This window comes from Scyliorhinus canicula, chromosome 6, assembly GCF_902713615.1.
Source record: "Scyliorhinus canicula chromosome 6, sScyCan1.1, whole genome shotgun sequence".
NCBI classification, from domain to species: domain Eukaryota; kingdom Metazoa; phylum Chordata; class Chondrichthyes; order Carcharhiniformes; family Scyliorhinidae; genus Scyliorhinus; species Scyliorhinus canicula.
The window spans coordinates 200,730,161-200,758,033 of NC_052151.1; the positions used below are offsets into that span (position 1 = coordinate 200,730,161).

General features: G+C 52.8%; 1 protein-coding gene across 2 annotated transcripts in view; it reads left to right on the forward strand.

The window, feature by feature from the left end:
• The first annotated feature begins 2,988 nt into the window (after nt 1–2,988).
• Nucleotides 2,989–27,873, forward strand: part of LOC119967791 (rho GTPase-activating protein 30-like) — a 32,827-nt gene continuing 7,942 nt past the window's right edge. Inside the window, exons 1-6 of one of the 2 annotated variants that reach the window (XM_038800790.1) lie at nt 2,989–3,093; nt 5,678–5,814; nt 8,666–8,843; nt 10,853–10,953; nt 16,145–16,222; nt 17,943–18,389. In XM_038800790.1, the coding sequence (XP_038656718.1) occupies nt 3,002–3,093; nt 5,678–5,814; nt 8,666–8,843; nt 10,853–10,953; nt 16,145–16,222; nt 17,943–18,389 (1,033 nt within the window). In that variant the 5' untranslated portion in view covers nt 2,989–3,001. The remainder of the gene's footprint in view (nt 3,094–5,677; nt 5,815–8,665; nt 8,844–10,852; nt 10,954–16,144; nt 16,223–17,942; nt 18,390–27,873) is intronic. The other variant, XM_038800791.1, reaches the window with a different exon arrangement.

Consider the following 27,873-nt stretch of genomic DNA (forward strand, 5'->3'; position numbering starts at 1 on the left):
GGGGGGACGGAGGAAGGAGGGGGGGGAGGAGGAAGGAGGGGGGAGGAGGAGGAGAGAGGGGGGGGTGAGGGTACCGGCCTTCAGAGGGAGGGGGACGGGGTGTGGGTACCGGCGTTGAGGGGGGGGGGGACCCGGCGTTAAGGGGGGGGGGGACCCGGCGTTAAGGAGTGGGGGGGGGACCCGGCATTAAGGGGGGGGGGGACCCGGCGTTAAGGGGGGGGGGGGACCCGGCGTTAAGGGGGGGGGGGGACCCGGCGTTAAGGGGGGGGGGGGTTTGCGGCGTTGCGAGAGATGGGGGGCGGCGTTGGAGGGAGGTAGGGGTGGTGGAGAGGGGGTTAGGGGCGTTGGAGGGAGGTAGGGGTGGTGAGGGGGGGGTGGTTGGGGTAGGGGGCAGCGGCGTACAGAGGGGGGTGGCGACGGTGCGTTGGCCCCGGGCATCCGTCGCCCCCCCTCTCTGCCCGCCGCTGCCTCCAAACCCCCCCGATGCCGCAACCCACTCCCCCGATGCCCCCCCGATGCCGCTACCCACCCCCCCGATGCCGCTACCCACCCCCCCGATGCCGCTACCCACCCCCCCCCCCCGATGCCGCAACCCACCCCCCCCCCGATGCCGCAACCCACCCCCGACACTGAACGGCGTCAACCATCATCAATGGTTGACGCCGTTTTAAATCAACTGTGATTTTCGCCGACGTGACCCATAGCCACGTCGGCGGGACTTCGGCCCATCCGGGCCGGAGATTTAAGGTCAGTGCAAAAAAAATGAAATCCCGCCGGCGCCAGCTGTTTTCACAGGCTGCCGGCGGGATTTGCACAACGCCGGTTTTTTACCGGCGGGAGAATTCAAAAACCTGCGGGAGCGGAAATAACGCCGCTTCCCGCCAATTCTCCCACCCTGCGTGGGGTCGGAGAATTTCGCCCCATGTCTCCTCTAATTTTAATTGTTCCTCAATCCCTGCTGAACCTTCCCTCAGGATCCCAGGTCCCTGCCAAGTTGGTTTAAACCCTCCCCAACAGCACAGCAACCCTCCCTTCAAGGGCACTGGTCCCATTTTGGTTCAGCTGCAAACCCGTCCGCCTTGTACAGGTCCCACCACCACCAAAAATGGTCCCAATCTCCCAGAAATCTAAAGCCCTTCCCCCTCTACCATTTCTCCTGTCACACATTCATCTGGACTAACCTCCTATTTCATACTGACTGGGACATGACACTGGGTGTAATCCAGAGATCAGGAGCATAGGTGCGTCATTCGACCCATCAAGCATGCTCCGACCATTGACACGATGATGGCGGTTTGATAATGCCCCTCCGTGTATTTCCTGAAAGAACGTGCCACGTCACACCTCACAGGCATGAATCATTGATTCATAGAATAGATTCATAGAATTTACAGTGCAGAAGGAGGCTGTTCGGCCCATCGAGTCTGCACCGGTACTGACCCTCTGACAGTGCAGCACTCCCTCAGTACTGACCCTCTGACAGTGCAACGCTCCCTCAGTACTGACCCTCTGACAGTGCAGCACTCCCTCAGTACTGACCCTCTGACAGTGCAGCACTCCCTCAGTACTGACCCTCTGACAGTGCAGCACTCCCTCAGTACTGACCCTCTGACAGTGCAGCACTCCCTCAGTACTGACCCTCTGACAGTGCAGCACTCCCTCAGTACTGACCCTCTGACAGTGCAGCGCTCCCTCAGTATTGACCCTCCGACAGTGCAGCACTCCCTCAGTACTGACCCTCCGACAGTGCAGCGCTCCCTCAGTACTGACCCTCTGACAGTGCAGCGCTCCCTCAGTACTGACCCTCTGACAGTGCCGCACTCCCTCAGTACTGACCCTCTGACAGCGCGGTGCTCCCTCAGTACTGACCCTCTGACAGTGCAGCACTCCCTCAGTACTGACCCTCTGACAGTGCAGCACTCCCTCAGTACTGACCCTCTGACAGCGCGGTGCTCCCTCAGTACTGACCCTCTGACAGTGCAGTGCTCCCTCAGTACTGACCCTCTGACAGTGCAGCACTCCCTCAGTGCTGACCCTCTGACAGCGCGGCGCTCCCTCAGTACTGACCCTCTGTCAGTGCAGCACTCCCTCAGTACTGACCCTCTGACAGTGCAGCACTCCCTCAGTACTGACCCTCTGACAGCGCAGCGCTCCCTCAGTACTGACCCTCTGACAGTGCAGCACTCCCTCAGTACTGACCCTCTGACAGTGCAGCACTCCCTCAGTACTGACCCTCTGACAGTGCAGCGCTCCCTCAGTACTGACCCTCTGACAGTGCAGCTCTCCCTCAGTACTGACCCTCTGACAGTGCAGCACTCCCTCAGTACTGACCCTCTGACAGTGCAGCGCTCCCTCAGTACTGACCCTCTGACAGTGCAGCACTCCCTCAGTACTGACCCTCTGACAGTGCGGAGCTCCCTCAGTACTGACCCTCTGACAGTGCAGCACTCCCTCAGTACTGACCCTCTGACAGTGCAGCGCTCCCTCAGTACTGACCCTCTGACAGCGCAGCAGTCCCTCGGTACTGACCCTCTGACAGTGCAGCACTCCCTCAGTACTGACCCTCTGACAGTGCAGCACTCCCTCAGTACTGACCCTCTGACAGTGCAGCACTCCCTCAGTACTGACCCTCTGACAGTGCAGCACTCCCTCAGTACTGACCCTCTGACAGCGCGGCGCTCCCTCAGTACTGACCCTCTGACAGTGCAGCACTCCCTCAGTACTGACCCTCTGACAGTGCAGCACTCCCTCAGTACTGACCCTCTGACAGTGCAGCACTCCATCAGTACTGACCCTCTGACAGCGCGGCGCTCCCTCAGTACTGACCCTCTGACAGCGCGGTGCTCCCTCAGTACTGACCGTGACATGTCTTTTTTAAAGTTGTGGGCCCAGATCAAGGATGTGAGTTTACATTTTACTCTCTCTCTGTCTCCCCTCCTCCTTTTGTCTCTCTCTCCTACCTTCCCTCCCTCATGCATTCCCCAGGACGTTGGAGTTTTTGATGCGGCATTTGCTCCGAATGGCTTCACACAGCTCCGAGACCAACATGCACGCTCGAAACCTGGCCATCGTGTGGGCCCCCAACCTTCTGAGGTATTTGTTCCTTCATTAACAGTCCGTGAGTCAGGAGATCAGAGCCTGTTGCGGGAGTTGTTGGAATTTTTATTTGATTAATTATTTGTGTTCACAATGTTCATCATGAAGCTAAGAATTGGTGGTTTGAGCTTTACAGTCGGGCACTCCTGTCCCCTAAGTGTTTTTTCTCACTCGGATATGAATCCAGAGGCCTAGTTTACTGTTCGTGATGCAGGTTGGACGGGGGGGGGGGGGGGTGTTCTGAGCCCTGTGAACAATTTTTGTCCCTGTATCTGAGGTAAATGCTGACATTGGAGGCATTCCCTAGAAGGTTCACCCGGCTACAGGGCGATTTCTTGTGAGGAGAGGTTGAGTAAGGTGGGCCTGGGCTCTTTGTAGTTCAGAAGAACGAGGCATATAGGAATGTCCTGGCAGATGGAATACAATGTTGACAAATGTGAGGTTATCCATTTTGTAGGAATAACAGCAAACGGGATTATTATTTAAACGATAAAATATTAAAGCATGCCGCTGTGCAGAGAGACCTGGGTGTGCTAGTGCATGAGTCACAGAAGGTTGGTTTACAAGTGCAACAGGTGATTAAGAAGGCAAATGGAATTTTGTCCTTCATTGCTAGAGGGATGGAGTTTAAGACGAGGGAGGTTATGTTGCAATTGTATAAGGTGTTAGTGCGGCCACACCTGGAGTATTGTGTTCAGTTTTGGTCTCCTTACTTGAGAAAGGACGTACTGGCACTGGAGGGTGTGCAGAGGAGATTCACTAGGTTAATCCCAGAGCTGAAGGGGTTGGATTATGAGGAGAGGTTGAGTAGACTGGGACTGTACTCGTTGGAATTTAGAAGGATGAGGGGGGATCTTATAGAAACATTTAAAATTATGAAGGGAATAGATAGGATAGATGCGGGCAGGTTGTTTCCACTGGCGGGTGACAGCAGAACTAGGGGCATAGCCTCAAAATAAGGGGAAATAGATTTAGGACTGAGTTTAGGAGGAACTTCTTCACCCAAAGGGTTGTGAATCTATGGAATTCCTTGCCCAGTGAAGCAGTTGAGGCTCCTTCATTACATGTTTTTAAGGTAAAGATAGATAGTTTTTTGAAGAATAAAGGGATTAAGGGTTATGGTGTTCGGGCCGGAAAGTGGAGCTGAGTCCACAAAAGATCAGCCATGATCTCATTGAATGGCGGAGCAGGCTCGAGGGGCCAGATGGCCTACTCCTGCTCCTAGTTCTTATGTTCTTATGTTCTTATATAGGAATGTCAGGGGGCTTGACAGGACAGATGTCGAGAGGATTTTTCCGCTTGTGGGTGAGTTTGGATCAGAGGGCTGAATTTCAGAGTAAGAGGCCACCCAGTTAAGAGATGAGGGTGAATTTCTTCTCTCAGAGGGTTGAGAATCTGTGGCATTCTTTACCGCAGAGACTGAGTCTTTCGTACGTTCCCTTCGATTTTTAAACAGTAAGGGGATCAAGCCCGGATATGCTTTTGCGACAATGGTTTCATGGTCATTGTCTTGTTATGCTCTAAGTTATACACAAGGGGTTAATGTAGACTAGCTAGACACTAGAGGGAGCACCAGAGACATGACACACAGACACTCAACCAATAGGTCAGTAAGATAGGACATGCCCAATGGGCATTCACGATACACACAGAGGTGACACTACCACAGGTGGGCATTACACCAACCCATATATAAAGGACACAGCACATATGATCTTCCTCTTTCCAGTGGAGACAGTCACCTCCCCGGTGGTCGGACAGATTGTTGTAAAACCCCATCTGGTTCACTCATGTCCTTTAGGGAAGGAAATCTGCCGTCCTTACCTGGTCTGACCTACACGTGACCCACAGACAAGCGGCTTCCTTGTGGTGCACTTGACAAAGAAAGGTTCAGACGTGGAGATAACTTCAACACGTTTATTAAACTATATACACTTCTATAACTTGGTTCGACACTACTGTTAATCCTTCTATAGCTACTCGGACTGACAAACCAGTCTGCTACAATCCACGTGGTGGGTGTGATATCAAATCAACCCTGTGTCTGTACTCACTGAGTGTCTCCACTGGAAAGAGGAAGATCATGTGTGCTATGTCCTTTATATATGGGTTGGTGTAATACCCTCCTGTGGTAGTGTCACCTCTGTGTGTATCGTGAATGCCCATTGGGCATGTCCTATCTTACTGACCTATTGGTTGAGTGTCTGTGTGTCATGTCTCTGGTGATCCCTCTAGTGTCTAGCTAGTCTACATTACCCCCTTGTGTATTTACAGTGATGCATATCACCACAGTCATCATTAGACATTTAATTCCAGATATTTTATTGAGTTTAAATTCCACTATCTGCTGTGGTGGGATTTGAACCCAGCATTAACTCTGGGTATCTGGGTCCAGCGACAATACCGCTATGCCACCACCTCCCAGGTGGTCTTGGTGTTCTCTACCGGCTGGTTTGTGGTACTGGTCCCCCATTGCAGAGGTGTTAGGGAAGGGGGAGAGCAAAGCGGGAGTGGAGGCGGAGCAAGAGCTGAAAAGGTTGGGGTCAAAGTTCCGTTTAACCCTCTGCTCCAACATCAACAGGTCCAAGGAGATTGAGTCGTCAGGGTTCAATGGGACGGCAGCATTCATGGAGGTCCGTGTGCAGTCCATCGTTGTAGAGTTCATCCTCAACCATGTGGAGCAGCTATTCGGCAGAAAGAACCTCCAGTTGAATCCTGGTAATAATGTCCCAGTGTCTGTCCATCTCACCACATGGCTGTCACAGATTCCCAAATATCCACACCGACCCACCTTACCCCAACCCCTCAATTTCACTAACCCACCATTTCTCCCATCCCTCAATCGCCGATTACCTACCTTCTCCAGTTCCTCAATCCCAGGACCCATCTGAACCTCAGGCCCTGAATCCCCAATCGCCCCTATTCTCCCCAATCCCACCCACCCACGTTCTCCCCAATCCCTAAATCCCACTGATCCACCTTCTCCTCAATCCCACTGACCCACCTTCTCCTCAATCCCACTGACCCACCTTCTCCCCAATCCCACTGACCCACCTTCTCCCCAATCCCACTGACCCACCTTCTCCCCAGTCGCACTGACCCACCTTCTCCCCAATCCCACTGACCCACCTTCTCCCCAATCCCACTGACCCACCTTCTCCCGATTCCCACTGACCCACCTTCTCCCCAATCCCACTGACCCACCTTCTCCCCAATCCCACTGACCCACCTTCTCCCCAATCCCACTGATCCACCTTCTCCTCAATCCCACTGACCCACCTTCTCCTCAATCCCACTGACCCACCTTCTCCCCAATCCCACTGACCCACCTTCTCCCCAATCCCACTGACCCACCTTCTCCCCAGTCGCACTGACCCACCTTCTCCCCAATCCCACTGACCCACCTTCTCCCCAATCCCACTGACCCACCTTCTCCCCAATCCCACTGACCCACATTCTCCCCAATCCCACTGACCCACCTTCTCCCCAATCCCACTGACCCACCTTCTCCCCAATCCCACTGACCCACCTTCTCCCCAATCCCACTGATCCACCTTCTCCTCAATCCCACTGACCCACCTTCTCCTCAATCCCACTGACCCACCTTCTCCCCAATCCCACTGACCCACCTTCTCCCCAATCCCACTGACCCACCTTCTCCCCAGTCGCACTGACCCACCTTCTCCCCAATCCCACTGACCCACCTTCTCCCCAATCCCACTGACCCACCTTCTCCCGATTCCCACTGACCCACCTTCTCCGCAATCCCACTGACCCACCTTCTCCCCAATCCCACTGACCCACCTTCTCCCCAATCCCACTGATCCACCTTCTCCTCAATCCCACTGACCCACCTTCTCCTCAATCCCACTGACCCACCTTCTCCCCAATCCCACTGACCCACCTTCTCCCCAATCCCACTGACCCACCTTCTCCCCAGTCGCACTGACCCACCTTCTCCCCAATCCCACTGACCCACCTTCTCCCCAATCCCACTGACCCACCTTCTCCCCAATCCCACTGACCCACATTCTCCCCAATCCCACTGACCCACCTTCTCCCCAATCCCACTGACCCACCTTCTCCCCAATCCCACTGACCCACCTTCTCCCCAATCCCACTGACCCACTTTCTCCCCAATCCCACTGACCCACCTTCTCCCCAATCCCACTGACCCACCTTCCCCCCAATCCCACTGACCCACCTTCTCCCCAATCCCAGTGACCCACCTTCTCCCCAATCCCACTGACCCACCTTCTCCCCAATCCCACTGACCCACCTTCTCCCCAATCCCACTGACCCACCTTCTCCCCAATCCCACTGACCCACCTTCTCCCCAATCCCACTGACCCACCTTCGCCTCAATTCCACTGACCTACCTTCTCCCGAATCCCACTGACCCACCTTCTCCCCAATCCCACTGACCCACCTTCTCCCCAATCCCATCGACCCACCTTCTCCCCAATCCCATCGACCCACCTTATCCCCAATCCCACTGACCCACCTTCTCCCGAATCCCATTGACCCACCTTCTCCTCAATCCCACTGACCCACCTTCTCCCCAATCCCAGTGACCCACCTTCTCCCCAATCCCACTGACCCACCTTCTCCCCAATCCCACTGACCCACCTTCTCCCCAATCCCACTGACCCACCTTCTCCCCAATCCCATCGACCCACCTTCTCCCCAATCCCATCGACCCACCTTATCCCCAATCCCACTGACCCACCTTCTCCCGAATCCCACTGACCCACCTTCTCCCCAATCCCACTGACCCACCTTCTCCCCAATCCCACTGACAAACCTTCATCCCAATCCCACTGACCCAACTTCTCCCTAATCCCACTGACCCACCTTCATCCCAATCCCACTGACCCACGTTCTCCCTATTCGCACTGACCCACCTTCTCCCCAATCCCACTGACCCACCTTCTCCCCAATCCCACTGACAAACCTTCATCCCAATCCCACTGACCCAACTTCTCCCTAATCCCACTGACCCACCTTCATCCCAATCCCACTGACCCACGTTCTCCCTATTCGCACTGACCCACCTTCTCCCCAATCCCACTGACCCACCTTCTCCCCAATCCCACTGGCCCACCTTTGCCTCAATCCCACTGACCCACCTTCTCCCCAATCCCACTGACCCACCTTCTCCCCAATCCCAATGACCCACCTTCTCCCCAATCCCACTGACCCACCTTCTCCCCAATCCCACTGACCCACCTTCTCCCCTATCCCACCGGCCCACCTTCTCCCCAATCCCACTGACCCACCTCTCCCCAATCCCACTGACCCACCTTCTCCCCAATCCCACTGACCCACCTTCTCCCCAATCCCACAGACCCACCTTCTCCCCAATCCCACTGACCTACCTTCTCCCCAATCCCACAGTCCCACCTACTCTCGCATTCTCTCCTTCTCTCTCATCCTTTGGACCATTCTCCGCCCTTTCCTCCAAGCTCTCCTCCGATACCCCCTTGTCCCCCAATCTATCTCCCCCAAAGTTCTCTCTCTCTCTCTCCATGGCCCCCTCACATCATGCCCCCATTCTCTATCTCCGCAGGGTTGCACGCAGATGACAGACGAAAGTCGCTCCCCTCTCATGCCTCTGCTCCGAGCTTGGCATATGACGAAGCTGGTTGCCGGTCCTTGGCCTCCCAGATACCAAACACCCTTCACATGGGCGATGGACCACCCGCGATGCGCCCCTACCACTCCATTATCGAGCTTCCAGAACACAGGTGAGAGGGTGAGGGGGTGAGGGAGACGGAGGGCTGCCACCAGAGCAGTTGGGACAGAGGGGCAGCACGATTGAAGGGGGCAAGGGATACATGGTTGAAAAGCATCCAAGGGGAGGGGGGGGGTGAGGGCATCATCCATCTCCACCAATCATTTCCAAACCTTTCGCAAAGGGGTGGGGAGGCAAATTTCAATTTCTCACGCACTCAGTGATTGATAAACAAGTTCCAGTAAGATACGGTTTGGCACAACCTTAGAAACGAATTTAATGAATAATACATGTCAAAGCAATAAATTGATAATTAAAAAATGAATAAATGTATGGAACAATGGGAGTGAGTGACTGACTGGAATGTAATAAAGGGGGTTGGTGTGGTTCACAGATACCTGGGAGCGAGCTACAGATTGGAATCTAATCGAGGGGTTCAGGGTGGTTTATATATAGAATAACAGATACTCCGGAGTGAGTTACAGACTGGAATCTAATCGAGGGGCTCGGGTGGTTTATATATAGAATAACAGATACTCCGGAGTGAGTTACAGACTGGAATCTATTCGAGGGGTTCGGTGTGGTTTATCTATAGAATAACAGATACCCGGGAGTGAGTTACAGACTGGAATCTAATCGAGGGGTTCAGGGTGGTTTATCTATAGAATAACAGATACCCGGGAGTGAGTTACAGACTGGAATCTAATCGAGGGGTTCAGGGTGGTTTATCTATAGAATAACAGATACCCGGGAGTGAGTTACAGACTGGAATCCATTCGAGGGGTTCAGTATGGTTTAAATATAGAATAACAGATACCCGGGAGTGAGCTACAGACTGGAATCTAATCGAGGGGTTTGGGTGGTTTATATAGAATAACAGATACCCGGGAGTGAGTTACAGACTGGAATCTAATCGGGATGTTCAGGGTGGTTTATATATAGAATAACAGATACCCGGGAGTGAGTTACAGACTGGAATCTAATCGGGATGTTCAGGGTGGTTTATATATAGAATAACAGATACCCGGGAGTGAGTTACAGACTGGAATCTAATCGAGGGGTTCGGGGCGGTTTATATATAGAATAACAGATACCCGGGAGTGAGTTACAGACTGGAATCTAATCGAGGGGTTCGGGGTGGTTTATACATAGAATAACAGATACCCGGGAGTGAGTTACAGACTGGAATCTAATCGAGGGATTCGGGGTGGTATATTTATAAAATAACAGATACCCGGGAGTGAGTTACAGACTGGAATCTAATCGAGGGGTTTGGGGTGGTTCATATAGAGAATAACAGATATCCGGGAGTGAGTTACAGACTGGAATCTAATCGAGGGGTTCGTGGTGGTTTATATATATAACAGATACCCGGGAGTAAGTTACAGACTGGATTATAATCGAGGGGTTCGGGGCGGTTTATATATAGAATAACAGATACCGGGGAGTGAGTTACAGACTGGAATCTAATCGAGGGGTTCGGGGCGGTTTATATATAGAATAACAGATACCCGGGAGGGAGTTACAGACTGGAATCTAATCGAGGGGTTTGGGGCGGTTTATATATAGAATAACAGATACCCAGGGAGTGAGTTACAGACTGGAATCTAATCGAGGGGTTCGGGGTGGTTTATATATAGAATAACAGATACCCGGGAGTGAGTTACAGACTATTTTCTAATTGAGGGTCTCGGGGTGGTTTATATATAGAATAACAGATACCCGGGAGTGAGTTACAGACTGGAATCTAATCGAGGGGTTTGGGGTGGTTTATATATAGAATAACAGATACTCGGGAGTGAGTTACAGACTGGAATCTAATTGAGTGGTTCGGGTGGTTTATATATAGAATAACAGATATCCGGGAGCGAGTTACAGACTGGAATCTAATCGAGGGGTTCAGGGTGGTTTATATATAGAATAACAGATACCCGGGAGCGAGTTACAGACTGGAATCCAATCGAGGGTTTGAGGTGACCTCTATATTAATTAACAGATTACTTCTTTCTCATATATATCCAGGCGGAAAGGATCGCTGAAAGTGAAGAAGTGGAAATCAATCTTTAACATTGGCCGATCCGGGACTGATTCAAAACGGAAAGCCTGTAGGAATGAGGAAAAAGGTAAGCATCGAGAGTCACTGATCACTGCTTTTATTGAGATGGAGACACAGAGCGTGCAAGTCAGAGTAAAGGGAACAAAAAAGTGAGACAATTAGAATGATAGAAGGGTTGTGCACACTTGCGGTGACTCAAAAGGGGTTTGGGTCCATTGGGATTGTGTACACTGGGAGTAAATGGGATGGGGTTTGGGTCCATTGGGATTCTCTACAGTGGGAGTGAATGGGAAGGGGTTTGGTCCATTGGGATTGTGTACAGTGGGAGTGAATGGGAAGGGGTTTGGGTCCATTGGGATTGTGTACAATAGGAGTGAATGGGAAGGGGTTTGGGTCCATTGGGATTGTGTACAGTGGGAGTGAATGGGAAGGGGTTTGGATCCATTGGGAGTGTGTACAGTGGGAGTGAATGGGAAGGGGTTTGGGTCCATTGGGATTGTGTACACTGGGAGTAAATGGGAAGGGGTTTGTGTCCATTGGGATTGTGTACACTGGGAGTAAATGGGAAGGGGTTTGGATCCATTGGGATTGTGTACAGTGGGAGTGAATGGGATGGGGTTTGGGTCCATTGGGATTGTGTACAGTGGGAGTAAATGGGAAGGGGTTTGTGTCCATTGGGATTGTGTACACTGGGAGTAAATGGGAAGGGGTTTGGGTCCATTGGGATTGTGTACAGTGGGAGTGAATGGGATGGAGTTTGGGTTCATTGGGTTTGTGTACAGTGGGAGTGAATGGGAAGAGTTTGGATCCATTGGGATTGTGTACAGTGGGAGTGAATGGGAAGATGTTTGGGTCCATTGGGATTGTGTACAGTGGGAGTGAATGGGAAAGGGTTTGGGTCCATTGGGATTGTGTACAGTGGGAGTGAATGGGAAGGGGTTTGGGTCCATTGGGATTGTGTACAGTGGGAGTGAATGGGAAGGGGTTTGGATCCATTGGGAATGTGTACAGTGGGAGTGAATAGGAAGGGGTTTGGGTCCATTGGGATTGTGTACAGTGGGAGTGAATAGGAAGGGGTTTGGGTCCATTGGGATTGTGTACAGTGGGAGTGAATGGGAAGGGGGTTGGATCCAGTGGGAATATGTACAGTGGGAGTGCATAGGAAGGGGTTTGGGTCCATTGCGATTGTGTACAGCGGGGGTGAATGGGAAGGGGTTTGGATCCATTGGGAATGTGTACAGTGGGAGTGCATGGGAAGGGGTTTGGGTCCATTGGGATTGTGTACAGTGGGAGTAAATGGGAAGGGGTTTGGGTCCATTGGGATTGTGTACAGTGGGAGTGAATGGGAAGGGGTTTGGGTCCATTGGGATTGTATTCAGTGGGAGTGAATGGGAAGGGGTTTGGGTCCATCTGGATTGTGTACAGTGGGAGTGAATGGGAAGGGGTTTGGGTCCATTGGGATTATGTACAGTGGGAGTGAATGGGAAGGGGTTTGGGTCCATTGGAACTGTGTACATTGGGAATGAATGTGAAGGGGTTTGGGTCCAGTGGGATTTTGTACAGTGGAGTGAATGGGAAGGGGTTTGGGTCCATTGGGATTGTGTACAGTGGGAGCGAATAGGAAGGGGATTTGGTCCATTGGGACTGTGTACAGTGGGAGTGAATGGGAAGTGGTTTGGGTCCATTGGGATTGTGTACAGCGGGGGTGAATGGGATGGGGTTTTGATCCATTGGGAATGTGTACAGTGGGAGTGCATGGGAAGGGGTTTCGGTCCATTGGGATTGTGTACAGTGAGAGTGAATGGGAAGGGGTTTGGGTCCATTGGGATTGTGTACAGTGGGAGTGAATGGGAAGGGGTTTGGGTCCATTGGGATTGTGTACAGTGGGAGTGAATGGGAAAGGGTTTGGGTCCATTGGGATTGTGTACAGTGGGAGTGTGAAGGGGTTTGTGTCCATTGGGATTGTGTACCGTGGGAGTGAATGGGAAGGGGTTTGGGTCCATTAGGAGTGTGTACAGTGGGAGTGAATGGGTAGGGGTTTGGGTCCATTGGGATTGTGTACAGTGGGAGTGAATGGGAAGGGGTTTGTGTCCATTGGGATTGTGCACAGTGGGAGTGAATGGGAAGGGTTCGGGTCCATTGGGATTGTGTACAGTGGGAGTGAATGGGAAGGGGTTTGGGTCCATTGGGATTGTGTACAGTGGGAGTGAATAGGAAGGGTGATTGGGTCCATTGGGATTGTGTACAGTGGGAGTGAATGGGAATGTGTTTGGGTGCATTGGGATTGTGTACAGTGGGAGTGAATGGGAAGGGGTTTGGGTCCATTGGGATTGTGTACAGTGGGAGTGAATGGGAAGGGGTTTGGGTCCATTGGGTTTGTGTACAGTGGGAGTGAATGGGAAGGGGTTTGGGTGCATTGGGATTGTGTACAGTGGGAGTGAATGGGAAGGGGTTTGGGTCCATTGGGATTGTGTACAGTGCGAGTGAATGGGAAGGGGTTTGGGTGCATTGGGATTGTGTACAGTGGGAGTGAATGGGAAGGGGTTTGGGTCCATTGGGATTGTGTAGAGTGGGATTGAATGGGAAGGGGTTTGGGTCCATTGGGATTGTGTACAGTGGGAGTGAATGGGAAGGGGTTTGGGTCCATTGGGATTGTGTGCAGTGGGAGTGAATGGGAAGGGGTTTGGGTCCATTGGGATTGTGTACAGTGGGAGTGAATGGGAAGGGGTTTGGGTGCATTGTGATTGTGTACAGTGAGAGTGAATGGGAAGGGGTTTGGGTCCATTGGCATTGTGTACAGTGGGAGTGAATGGGAAGGGGTTTGGGTGCATTGGGATTGTGTACAGTGGGAGTGAATGGGAAGGGGTTTGGGTCCATTGGGATTGCCTACCGTGGGAGTGAATGGGAAGGGGTTTGGGTCCATTAGGATTGTGTACAGTGGGAGTGAATGGGAAGGGGTTTGGGTCCATTGGGATTGTGTACAGTGGGAGTGAATGGGAAGGGGTTTGGGTCCATTGGGATTGTGTACAGTGGGAGTGAATGGGAAGGAGTTTGGGTCCAGCTATTGCATGTTCTTGATAAGTACGTACCAGTCAGGCAGGGAGGAAGGGGTCGAGCGAGGGAACCGTGGTTTACCAAAGAAGTGGAATCTCTTGTTAAGAGGAAGAAGGAGGCCTATGTGAAGATGAGGCGTGAAGTTTCAGTTGGGGCGCTTGATAGTTACAAGGAAGCGAGGAAGGATCTAAAGAGAGAGCTGAGACGAGCAAGGAGGGGACATGAGAAGTCTTTGGCAGGTAGGATCAAGGAAAACCCAAAAGCTTTCTATAGGTATGTCAGGAATAAAAGAATGACTAGGGTAAGAGTAGGGCCAGTCAAGGACAGTGGTGGGAAGTTGTGTGTGGAGGCTGAGGAGATAAGCGAGATACTAAATGAATACTTTTCGTCAGTATTCACTCAAGAAAAAGATAATATTGTGGAGGAGAATGCTGAGACCCAGGCTATTAGAATAGATGGCATTGAGGTGCGTAGGGAAGAAGTGTTGGCAATTCTGGACAAGGTGAAAATAGATAAGTCCCCGGGGCCGGATGGGATTTATCCTAGGATTCTCTGGGAAGCCAGGGAAGAGATTGCTGAGCCTTTGGCTTTGATTTTTAGGTCATCATTGGCACAGGAATAGTGCCAGAGGACTGGAGGATAGCAAATGTGGTCCCTTTGTTCAAGAAGGGGAGTAGAGATAACCCCGGTAACTATAGGCCGGTGAGCCTAACGTCTGTGGTGGGTAAAGTCTTGGAGAGGATTATAAAAGATACGATTTATAATCATCTAGATAGGAATAATATGATTAGGGACAGTCAGCATGGTTTTGTGAAGGGTAGGTCATGCCTCACAAACCTTATCGAGTTCTTTGAGAAGGTGACTGAACAGGTAGACGAGGGTAGAGCAGTTGATGTGGTGTATATGGATTTCAGTAAAGCGTTTGATAAGGTTCCCCACGGTCGGCTATTGCAGAAAATACGGAGGCTGGGGATTGAGGGTGATTTAGAGATGTGGATCAGAAATTGGCTAGTTGAAAGAAGACAGAGAGTGGTAGTTGATGGGAAATGTTCAGAATGGAGTTCAGTTATGAGTGGCGTACCACAAGGATCTGTTCTGGGGCCGTTGCTGTTTGTCATTTTTATAAATGACCTAGAGGAGGGCGCAGAAGGATGGGTGAGTAAATTTGCAGACGACACTAAAGTCGGTGGAGTTGTAGACAGTGCGGAAGGATGTTGCAGGTTACAGAGGGACATAGATAAGCTGCAGAGCTGGGCTGAGAGGTAGCAAATGGAGTTTAATGTGGAGAAGTGTGAGGTGATTCACTTTGGAAAGAATAACAGAAATGCGGAATATTTGGCTAATGGTAAAATTCTTGGTAGTGTGGATGAGCAGAGGGATCTCGGTGTCCATGTACATAGATCCCTGAAAGTTGCCACCCAGGTTGATAGGGTGGTGAAGAAGGCCTATGGTGTGTTGGCCTTTATTGGTAGAGGGATTGAGTTCCGGAGCCATGAGGTCATGTTGCAGTTGTACAAAACTCTAGTACGACCGCATTTGGAGTATTGCGTACAGTTCTGGTCGCCTCATTATAGGAAGGACGTGGAAGCTTTGGAACGGGTGCAGAGGAGATTTACCAGGAAGTTGCCTGGTATGGAGGGAAAATCTTATGAGGAAAGGCTGATGGACTTGAGGTTGTTTTCGTTAGAGAGAAGAAGGTTAAGAGGTGACTTAATAGAGGCATACAAAATGATCAGAGGGTTAGATAGGGTGGACAGCGAGAGCCTTCTCCCGCGGATGGAGGTGGCTAGCACGAGGGGACATAGCCTTAAATTGAGGGGTAATAGATATAGGACAGAGGTCAGAGGTGGGTTTTTTACGCAAAGAATGGTGAGGCCGTGGAATTCCCTACCTGCAACAGTAGTGAACACGCCAACATTGAGGGCATTTAAAAATTTATTGGATAAGCATATGGATGATAAGGGCATAGTGTAGGTTAGATGGCCTTTAGATTTTTTCCATGTCGGTGCAACATCGAGGGCCGAAGGGCCTGTACTGCGCTGTATCGTTCTATGTTCTATGTTCTATTGGGATTGTGTACAGTGGGAGTGAATGGGAAGGAGTTTGGGTCCATTGGGATTGTGTACATTGGGAGTGAATGGAATGAGTTTTTATATCTCTGACTTTTCGCTCAAACCCCTTCCTTATTCTTGGTGACCTTACAGAAATAAAGTCCAACACAAGGAATCTGCGACCTGCGAAGAGTATGGACTCCCTCAGCTCTGCTCAGTTCACTGATGATGGTGAGTCTCACTCGGTAAAATATTTACCAAGGTGCGCCCATTTCTTAAAATGGCAACAGCACTTATCTCTGCCGTTGTTTCGCTTTCTCTGTCTTTTTAATATCTCTCCCATTCAATCAATCTCCTTCGCCTCAATCATTCTCGTCCTCACTTTCTCCCTCAATCCCTTACTCCCTTCCTCACTCCTCTCAATATCTCTTTGTAGCATGTCTTCCCCTCCATCTCTCCATCTTTCTTGCCACTCTCGGCTCTTCTCCCGCCTCCCTCATCTCTGTCCTTCATTTGCTCCCAAAACTCACCCAGCTCCCATTTGTCTCTCTTCCCACTCCCGCTCCTTTCCTTTCTCTCCTCCCTTCCTCTCTTTCTCTCCCTGGCTCCCCTCGCACCCTTAAATTATTTCCTCCCCTCTCTCTCTCTGCTCTCTCAGCCGCCCCGCTGAAGGAAGTGGGAGCAGTAGTTGTTCATTCAGTCCTTAATAATAATAACCTTCATTGCCACAAGTCGGCTGACATTAACACTGCAATGAAGTTCCTGTGAAAATCCCCTAGTCGCCACATTCCGGCGCCTGTTCGGGTACACGGAGGGAGAATTCAGAATGTCCAATTCTCCTAGCAAGCACGTCTTTCAGGACAAGTGGGAGGAAACCGGAGCACCCGGAGGAAACCCACGCAGATACGGGGAAAACGTGCAGACTCCACACAGAGAGTGACCCAGCGGGGAATTGAACCTGGGAGCCTGGAGCTGTGAAGCAACAGTGCTACTGACTGTGCTACCGTGCTGCCCTTTCTGCCTGCCCCACAAGGCTGTTTCTCTAAATCAACAGCACACTCCCAAACACTTCCCCCGTTACCCTTCACCCCTTTGGAAACTAGAAATCTATCAATTTCCCTCTTAGATACATTCAGTGACTTGGCCTCCACAGCCTCGTGTGGTCGAGAATTCCACAGGATCGCCACCGCCGGGGTGAAGAAATGTCTCCTCATCTCAGCCATAAACGGCTGACCCCGTACCTTGATACTATGATCCCTGGTTCCCGACATCTCAGCCAGAGGAAAGAGGCCAAAGTCTGTCCAGCCCTTTCAGAGTTTTAGATGTTTCAGTTAGATCGCCTCTCATTCTTCTAAGTTCCAATTAATACAGGTCTCATAGAATTTACAGTCAGTAGGAGGCCATTCGGCCCATCCAGTCTGCACCGGCTCTTGGAAAGAGCACCCGAGCCCACACCTCTTCGTTCCTGTCTGAGCTGTTTGTGTTGAGTTCCATATTGATCCCTTGTGCAATTAGAACATAGAACAGTACAGCACAGAACAGGCCCTTTGGCCCTCGATGTTGTGCCGAGCCATGATCACCCTACTTAAACCCACGTAACCCGTATACCCGTAACCCAACAATCCCCCCATTAACCTTACACTATGGGCAATTTAGCATGGCCAATCCACCTAACCCGCACATCTTTGGACTGTGGGAGGAAACCGGAGCACCCGGAGGAAACCCACGCACACACGGGGAGGACGTGCAGACTCCACACAGACAGTGACCCAGCCGGGAATCGAACCTGGGACCCTGGAGCTGTGAAGCATTGATGCTAACCATCATGCTACCGTGAGGCCTCAAACCTCCCCACCACCTCTTCTCTTCCCTCCCTCCCTGTTCCCACCCGCCCCCTCCACCTTTCCGCCCTTCTAACCGCTCCCTTCTCTCTCTCTCTCTCTCTCCCCAGCAGGCGGCTCCCTGGTAATGGACGACAAACGCGCGCCCACGGTTGCCCGCCGCGACAGTTTTGGCTCCGTGCGGATGGGATCGCCGACCCGCCACCCCATGGCCTTCTCCTCCCTGGGCCCCGAGGTGCTGCTGGCCGCAGGCGTGGCCGACGAGCCAGCCCCCGTGCTCCGGGCGGGACTGGACTCTCCCCGCTCGCGCAAGGCCGCGAGGCAGAGGGCAGAGAAGCGGGTGGCCATGCACATCTCCGGACCCTTCTCGGTCAGCCTACCCGAGCACGTCTCCTCGCTGCTCTCGAGGAACGCCGAACAGGAGCCCGAGAGCACGGGGGGCAGCAAAGAGACGCGGGATCAGAGCAGCGCAGAGGAGGAGGAAGAGGACGTGGACGCGCCCCGTGAGCTGGTTGCAGATAACGTGCAGGGCGGAGAGGAGACGATGGAGTGCCACGGTGAGCGAGAGGGGGAGGGAGGGAGGGAGAGGGAACAGGAAGTTAGACAGAGAAAAAGAAGAGAGGGAGAGACAGAGATAGAAAACAGGATCCATGGGACACTGGTACTAATGCAGGAGAAAGCAGGGCCTTGACCTGAGCCGTCTTCTGGCAATCGCATAACTAGAGCAGTAGAAAGGATTTTAAATTAAATAGCAGGGATGAGGGAATCAATGTGGGAAGACATGATAAATTAAAGATAGAGGGTGAGATACCCTCAATTACGTCTCAGGAGAGCAGATTGGTAATTCAAAGGCTTTAATTACCAGAGAACCAGACAGCGGCCGAGAAGTGTGCTCACATCACGCTGCCCAGTGAGCATCACCTTATATACAGTTCCCTGGGGGGGTGGAGCCAGAGGCGGAGTCCCCCAGGGTTCTAAACCCGGTCTTAAAGGGGCCATCGCATTAAAGGTACAGTTATACAGATATCATTCATCACATTCACGTTTAAAAAAAACGCATAGTCCGTCGGGGGTGAAGTGGAATTACATGTCCAGTCTTTTGGGTGGTCTGATTGTCCGTGTTGACCTTCTCAGCTCCGGTGGTGGTGCCATGGATACGGTCGTCCTCGGTGGGGGTATATCCGGGAGCACAGTTGTCTGAGCTTTTGCCCGCGTTGGAGCGGGGGGGGGTATCCGGAGTGACTAGGGTGATTGGTGCCGGCGCTGGCTGGGGGCTGGGGGGGGGGGGGGGGGGGGGGGGGGGGGGGCTATGGCGGGGGGGGGGGGGGGGGGGGGCGCTGTTGGAGTCGGCAGCCAGTGCGGGGGAGGGGAGCGTCGGTAGAAGGGGGGAGGGTCGGTGGGAGAGCCAGCGGGTGCCAGGTCTCGCAGGGAAACGGTGTCCTGCCTGCCGTCGGGGTGCTCGACGTAGGCGTATTGAGGGTTTGCGTGTAGCAATTGGACCCTCTCAATTAGAGGGTCCGTCTTATGGCTCCTCACGTGTCTCCGGAGTAGGACTGGTCCCGGAGTCGTCAGCCAACGTGGAAGCGAGACCCCAGAAGTGGACTTCCTGGGGAAGACAAACACACGATTGTGGGGGGTCTCGTTCGTGGCCGTACAGAGGAGCGACCTAATGGAGTGCAGGGCATCGGGTAGGACCTCCTGCCAGCGGGCGATAGGGAGACTCCTTGACCGTAGGGCTAGGAGGACAGCCTTCCAAACTGTTGCATTCTCCCTCTCCACTTGCCCGTTTCCCCGCGGGTTATAGCTAGTCATTGTGCAGTGCCTTGATTACGGAGGCCGAAGTCATATCAGGGCAGGGGACAGCGAAGGGGAAGCGGGACTCATCGATAACGGTGAGGAAATAGATGTTGCGGTTGGTGGATGGGAGGGGCCCTTTGAAGTCCACACTTAGTCGCTCAAAGGGCCCAGAGGCCTTTATCAGGCGGGCCCTGTCTGGTCGGTAGAAGTGCAGTTTGCATTTCGCACAGATCTGGCATGCCTTAGTCATGGCCTTGACCTCCTCTGTGGAGTAAGATAAGTTGCGGCATTTGATGAAATGGGCAAGCCGGGTGACCCCCGGGTGGCAGAGGTCATCGTGGATGGCTCTCAGGCGGTCTTTTTGCACGTTGGCGCACGTGCCACGGGACAGGGCATCCGGGGGCTCGATGAGCTTCCCCGGGCGATAGTTAATATCGTACGTATAGGTGGAGAGCTCTATCCTCCACCTCAGAATTTTATCATTCTTTATTTTGCCACGTTGTGCGTTATCGAACATAGAATCATAGAATTTACAGTGCAGAAGGAGGCCATTCAGCCCATCGAGTCTGCACCGGCTCTTGGAAAGAGCATCCTACCCAAGGTCAACAACTCCACCCTAACCCCATAACCCAGTAACCCCACCCAACACTAAGGGCAACATAAAGGCGACCGGCCGTTGGTCGGTGACGAGGGTGAACTTCCTACCGGCTAGGTAGTGCCTCCAGTGCCGCACGGCCTCCACTATGGCTTGTGCCTCCTTCTCGACTGCAGAGTGCCGGATTTCCGAGGCAGTGAGGGTTCGGGAGAAGAATGCTACTGGTCTGCCCGCCTGGTTGAGGGTAGCAGCCAGGGCGACGTCTGATGCGTCGCTTTCTACCTGGAAGGGAATGGTTTCGTCCACCGTGTGCATGGCGGCCTTGATGATATCGGCCTTGATACGGCTGAAAGCCGACTGGGCCTCAGCAATCAGGGGAAAAACCGTGGTCTTACTGAGTGGTCGGGCTTTGTCCGCAAATCTGGGGACCCACTGGGCAAAATAGGAAAAGAGCCCCAAGCACCGTTTGAGTGCCTTGAGGCGACGGGGGAGGGGGAGTTCCTTAAGGGGACACATGCGGTCGGGGTCAGGGCCTAGGACCCCGTTTTCCACGATGTAGCCGAGGATGGCGAGCCGGGTTGTGTGGAACACGCATTTCTCTTTGTTGTAGGTGAGGTTGAGGGCCCGGGCAGTCTGGAGGAACTTCCTCAGGTTTGCGTCGTGGTCCTGCTGGTCATGGCCGCAGATGGTGACATTGTCCAAGTACGGGAAGGTAGCCCATAAGCCGTACTGGTCCACTATTTGATCCATTGCCCTTTGGAAAACGGAGACTCCGTTTGTGACACCAAAAGGGACCCTGAGGAAGTGAAACAGCCGACCGGCTGCTTCGAAGGCCGTGTAGGGGCGGTCCTCTGGGCGGATAGGGAGTTGGTGGGCCGATTTTAGATCGACCGTGGAGAATACTCGATACTGGGCGATTTGGTTCACCATTTCTGCTATGCGGGGAAGTGGGTACGCACCGAGTTACGTAAAGCGTTTTATGGTCTGGCTATAATCCACTACCATCCGTTGCTTTTCCCCGGAGCGGACTACCAATACTTGGGCCCTACAAGGGCTGTTGCTGGCCTTTATGACCCCCTCTTTTAGTAGCCGCTGAACCTCTGACTTGATAAAAGTCGACTCTTGGTGGCGACGGGCTTACAGTCGGGAGTGAGGTTCGCGAAGAGGCGGGGTGGCGCAACTTTGAGTATCGACAGGCTGCAGACCGTGAGTGGGGGCAGGGGTCCGCCGAACTTCAGTGTCAGGCTCCGGTGGCTGCACTGAAAGTCCAGGCCGAGCAGAGGTGAGGGAGGATGTGAAGTTTAAAACGGGTATATTTGGCACCTTGAAATGCGAGGTTTGCGACGCAATACCCCGTGATTTGGACTGAATGGGACCCCGAAGCTAGGGCGATAGTTTGGGAGGCGGGATGGGTGCTCAAGGAGCAACGTTTTACCGTGTCGCGACCGTTGATTTGAACCTGCATCATTAAGTTCCGCAGGTGCTTCGGGCTGAGATTGATCGAGCGTAATCGCTCCTAGTTGCAGGTAGCCAGAGTCCTCGGTCGAGTCGGACTCACAAAATGGCCGCCGGGATTCACGAAATGGCTGCCGCCGTCGGTCGCATGTGTCGGGTTTCGAAGATGGCCACCGCCAAGATGGTCGCCCCCATGACTCGCATGAGGCCGATGACGCGTCAGAAGTAGGCGTGTCCAGCCGGCGAGCGGCCGCGTTGCGGGGCCTGTGAGGCCGTGAGTTCAATTTCTGAGCCCGATGGGACTTTTGTTTCCGGCCTTTGGGGCCAGCCAGGCAGACCTTTGCGAAGTGTCCCTTCTTTCCGCAGTCGTTGCAGATAGAGGAGCGGGCAGGCAATGCCGGCGTGAGTGCTGGCCTTGCCCACAGAAATAGCACGGTGTGCCCCCGGTGTGAGAGGGTCGCTGCGCGGCGCAGGCCTGTAGCGAGGCCGAGCCTGGAGGGGAGCGAGAGAGGTTCGCAAGGTCCGCGGAGTATGTACAGAGGTTACGGTGGGCTGTTTCCAGAGTAGAGGCGAGCGTTACTGTGCCTTGGAGGTCCTTTGGCCCGTCTTCTAGGAGCCGCTGCCGGATTTACGTGGATCGGATACCGGACACGAAAGCATCACAAATACGTAAGTTCATGTGGACTTCTGCCGTCACTTTTTTATGATTGCAGTTCCTAGCGAGCGCAGTGAGTTCACGTATTCGTCTAGCGTTTCCCCGGAGCGCTGGCGGCAGGTCGAGAGCAAATGTCTGGCGTGTACCTCGTTTATCGGCTTTACGAAGCGCTTCTGTAGTATTTCGACCGCAGTTTCGTACGTTGGAGCTTTTTCGATAACGGAGGAGAGTCGGTGGCCCACCCGAGCATGTAGTAAGCTCAGCTTGCGAGGGCCATCAACTTCAGTCTCTGAGGAATTCAGATAGGCCTCAAAGCACTGGAGCCAGTATTTTAAAATTTCAGTGGCCTCCGGCGACCGAGTGTCTAAGTTGAGTTTCTCCGGCTTTAGACCGCTGTCCATCTTGATGTTTCTGGTAATTAAATTGAGATACCCTCAATTACGACTCAGGAGAGGATTGGTAATTCTAAGGCTTTAATTATCAGAGAACCAGACAGCTACCGAGAAGTGTGCTCACAGCACGCTGCCCAGTGAACATCACCTTATATACAGTTCCTGGGGGCGGAGCCAGAGGCGGAGTCCCCCAGGGTTCCAAACCCGGTCTTGAAGGGGCCATCGCATTAAAGGTACAGTTATACAGTTATCATTCATCACAGAGGGCAAGCGAGCAATAAGGGTAATGGTTAGAGAGGCTAGGTTTGCATTCACTGGTGTTTAGAAGAGTAAGAGGCGACTTAATTGCAGGTTTCTGCAATGAAGTTACTGTGAAAAGCCCCTAGTCGCCACATTCCGGCGCCTGTTCGGGTACACAGAGGGAGAATTCAGAATGTCTAATTCACCTAACAGCACGCCTTTCCGGACTTGTGTGAGGAAACCGGAGCACCCGGAGGGGAATCCACGCAGACACGGGGAAGACGTGCAGACTCCGCACAGACAGTGACCCAAGCCGGGAATCGAACCTGGGACCCTGGAGCTGTGAAGCAACTGTGCTAACCACTGTGCTACCGTGCATTCACTCCCCCACGTCCAAGTCATTCACCTTTATTGTAAATAATTGTGGCCGCAGCACTGATCCCCTGTGGCATTGCACTGGGTTACCATCTTGGTGGTGTTGCCTTTTCTGTTTCTCTGCCTTTTCCTGTGACTCTGTTCCAATTATGGCGGTCGGTGAATCTGCCCTCCTTTCTTGTGATATCTATATTCCAACGCTCAGAGTCGTCAGGTATAAATGATACCACCACAAGGTTCATCCGGCTATCGATCAAAAAGCCAAACACCAGTTAGTTAGTTCAAGGTCAAGGGTACTTTATTTACAAACAATTAGTCATGCAACATAAATATTACTAGTTAACTACACCTATCGACTAAGACAACCTGTACTTAACTTCAGGCACCTGGCTTAAGTCAGAGGAACAGTGGCCGCTGTTCGAATCTGGATCTACTGGGTCTGTAGAAGTAACTGCTGCTCAGCTGGGCTCATCCGTCTGGTAGCGAGCGTTGAACTTGCACTTGCTTCTGGCGCTGCTACGATTGGAAGCAGATGTAGCTGGGGCGTCAGGTCCAAGAGAGGATGAACATATGTGGACTCTCTTCTTATATTTGGGGGTTTTCACGCTCTTTTGGGCGGTCCTCCGGTTTGGGCCCCACTAATTGGGTGATCCCTGATCACTCTGTTCGATTCCTTAGCCAATAAGTGGGCGGGGATCTGGATGGCTGGGCGCGTCCCAAGCTGTCACTGACCCCGTTGTTTACGCTTCCCCTGAACAGGGAGTGGAGCCGAAATGTCTGTGACTGTACCGGTCGCTCGAGTACCAGCCCTTTGTTTTGGTGAAGATGGGATATCAAATGCTCATCGACCCCATTAAAATGCTAATTGGCCGGAGTTTCGATACCGTCTCCTCACTTGCAAGTGTACATTTTCAGGCTCTGAGCCTGCCTGAGTCCTGCCTTGTCCATTTTACCCACTAGGCTTTGCGAGCTTCTCTGTCCCTAGTTGGAAGGGGCCATCCCAGATGGCCACAGTGGATTTCCAGAAGGCTTTCAATAGGATCCCATGTAGGACGCGAGTCAAAACATTAGACCCCACGGGACTGGAAGTAATATACTGGCCTGGATTGGGGATGGGTTATTGGACATGGAACAGAGAGTAGGAATAAATGGTCCATTCTCAGGTCGGCAGGCTGGGATGATTGAGGCACTGCAGGCTCAATGCTTGAACCCAAGACAATCACAATCAACACCAGACATTTGGATGCGGGGACAAAACGGAGTGTTTCCGTTTTCTGAGCGATGGTCCCGCTGAAACTTAGGCTAAATTCTGACAGAGCGCGAGAAGGGCAGATGCGGATTGTACGTTTCCCCTGGCTGCTGACTCCAAAGCCAGAGGACACAGTCTCCCAATAAGGAGTCGGCCATTGAGGACTGAGATGAGGGGGAATTCCTTCACTCCGAGGGTGGTGAATCTTTGGAATTCTTAGTGGGCCTCACGGTAGCATGGTGGTTAGCATCAATGCTTCACAGCTCCAGGGTCCCAGGTTCGATTCCCGGCTGGGTCACTGTCTGTGTGGAGTCTGCACGTCCTCCCCGTGTGTGCGTGGGTTTCCTCCGGGTGCTCCGGTTTCCTCCCACAGTCCAAAGATGTGCGGGTTAGGTGGATTGGCCATGCTAAATTGCCCGTAGTGTAAGGTTAATGGGGGGATTGTTGGGTTACGGGTATACAGGTTACGTGGGGTGATCATTGTTCGGCACAACATCGAGGGCCGAAGGGCCTGTTCTGTGCTGTACTGTTCTATGTTCTATGTTCTTCACCCAGAGGGCTGTGTTGGCTCAGTCATTAAATATGTTCAGGGCGGAGGCTGATAAGATTTCTAGCTATTAAAGACACCAAGGGAATGCCGATGGTGCAGGAAAATGGCAGCGAGGGAGCTGAGCAGCCCAACAATTGAATTGGATGACCGAGCAGGCTGGACTGACTGAATGGCTGGACAGACGGAGAGAGAGAGGGAGATAAAGACCAAACCAATAAAACCAGGAAAATGACTGTTACTGATCTGAACTGGAACCTTCAAATGAAACTCCAGTTCAGACCTGTGAAAGAAAAGGAATGAGAACAACATAAAGAACAAAGAGAACAAAGAAAAAAGAAAATTACAGCATAGGAACAGGCCCTTCGGCCCTCCCAGCCTGCGCCGATCCAGGTCCTTTATCTAAACCTGTCGCCTATTTTCCAAGGTCTACTTCCCTCTGTTGCTGCCCGTTCATATATCTGTCCAGATACATCTTAAATGATGCTATCGTGCCCGCCTCTACCACCTCCGCTGGCAAAGCGTTCCAGGCACCCACCACCCTCTGCAAACGTTCCCCGCACATCTCCCTTAAACTTTCCCCCTCTCACCTTGAAATCGTGACCCCTTGTAACTGGCACCCCCACTCTTAGGAAAAGCTTGTTGCGATCCACCCTGTCCATACCTCTCATGATCTTGTAGACCTCAATCAGGTCCCCCCTCAACCTCCGTCTTTCCAACGAAAACAATCCTAATCTACTCAACCTTTCTTCATAGCTAGCACCCTCCATACCAGGCAACATCCTGGTGAACCTCCTCTGCACCCTCTCCAAAGCACCCACATCCTTCTGGTAATGTGGCGACCAGAACTGCACGCAGTATTCCAAATGTGGTTAAGAGGGAGAGACAGGGACATAATGCGTCCATTTTGGTCTCCTTATCTGGGGAAGGATGTTCTTGCTCTCGAGGGAGTGCAGCGAAGGTTTACCAGACAGATTCCAGGGATGGCGGGGACTGACGTATGAGGAGAGATTATATTCGCTGGAGTTCAGAAGAATGAGGAGGGGATCTCATAGAAACCTATAAAATTCTAACAGGACTGGACAGGGTAGATGCAGGAAGGATGTTCCCGATGGGGACAGGGTAGATGCAGGAAGTTTGTTCCCGATGGGGACAGTGTAGATGCAGGAAGGATGTTCCCGATGGGGACAGGGTAGATGCAGGAAGGATGTTCCCGTTGGGGACAGGGTAGATGCAGGAAGGATGTTCCCGATGGGGACAGGGTAGGTGCAGGAAGGATGTTCCCGATGGGGACAGGGTAGATGCAGGAAGGATGTTCCCGATGGGGACAGGGTAGATGCAGGAAGGATGTTCCCGATGGGGACACGGTAGACGCAGGAAGGATGTTCCCGATGGGGACAGGGTAGATGCAGGAAGGATGTTCCCGATGGGGACAGGGTAGATGCAGGAAGGATGTTCCCGATGGGGACAGGGTAGATGCAGGAAGGATGTTCCCGATGGGGACAGGGTAGATGCAGGAAGGATGTTCCCGATGGGGACAGGGTAGATGCAGGAAGGATGTTGCCGATGGGGACAGGGTAGATGCAGGAAGGATGTTCCCGATGGGGACAGGGTAGATGCAGGAAGGATGTTCCCGATGGGGATGAGGACAGGGTAGATGCAGGAAGGATGTTCCCGATGGGGACAGGGTAGATGCAGGAAGGATGTTCCCGATGGGGACAGGGTAGATGCAGGAAGGATGTTCCCGATGGGGACAGGGTAGATGCAGGAAGGATGTTCCCGCTGGGGACAGGGTAGATGCAGGAAGGATGTTCCCGATGGGGCCAGGGTAGGTGCAGGAAGGATGTTCCCGATGGGGCCAGGGTAGGTGCAGGAAGGATGTTCCCGATGGGGACAGGGTAGGTGCAGGAAGGATGTTCCCGATGGGGACAGGGTAGATGCAGGAAGGATGTTCCCGATGGGGACAGGGTAGACGCAGGAAGGATGTTTCCGATGGGGACAGGGTAGATGCAGGAAGGATGTTCCCGATGGGGACAGGGTAGATGCAGGAAGGATGTTCCTGATGGGGACAGGGTAGATGCAGGAAGGATGTTCCCGATGGGGACAGGGTAGATGCAGGAAGGATGTTCCCGATGGGGACAGGGTAGATGCAGGAAGGATGTTCCCGATGGAGACAGGGTAGATGCAGGAAGGATGTTCCTGATGGGGACAGGGTAGATGCAGGAAGGATGTTCCCGATGGGGACAGGGTAGATGCAGGAAGGATGTTCCCGATGGGGACAGGGTAGATGCAGGAAGGATGGTCCCGATGGGGACAGGGTAGATGCAGGAAGGATGTTCCCGATGGGGACAGGGTAGATGCAGGAAGGATGTTGCCGATGGGGACAGGGTAGATGCAGGAAGGATGTTCCCGATGGGGACAGGGTAGATGCAGGAAGGATGTTGCCGATGGGGACAGGGTAGATGCAGGAAGGATGTTCCCGATGGGGACAGGGTAGATGCAGGAAGGATGTTCCCGATGGGGATGAGGACAGGGTAGATGCAGGAAGGATGTTCCCGATGGGGACAGGGTAGATGCAGGAAGGATGTTCCCGATGGGGACAGGGTAGATGCAGGAAGGATGTTGCCGATGGGGACAGGGTAGATGCAGGAAGGATGTTCCCGATGGGGACAGGGTAGATGCAGGAAGGATGTTCCCGATGGGGATGAGGACAGGGTAGATGCAGGAAGGATGTTC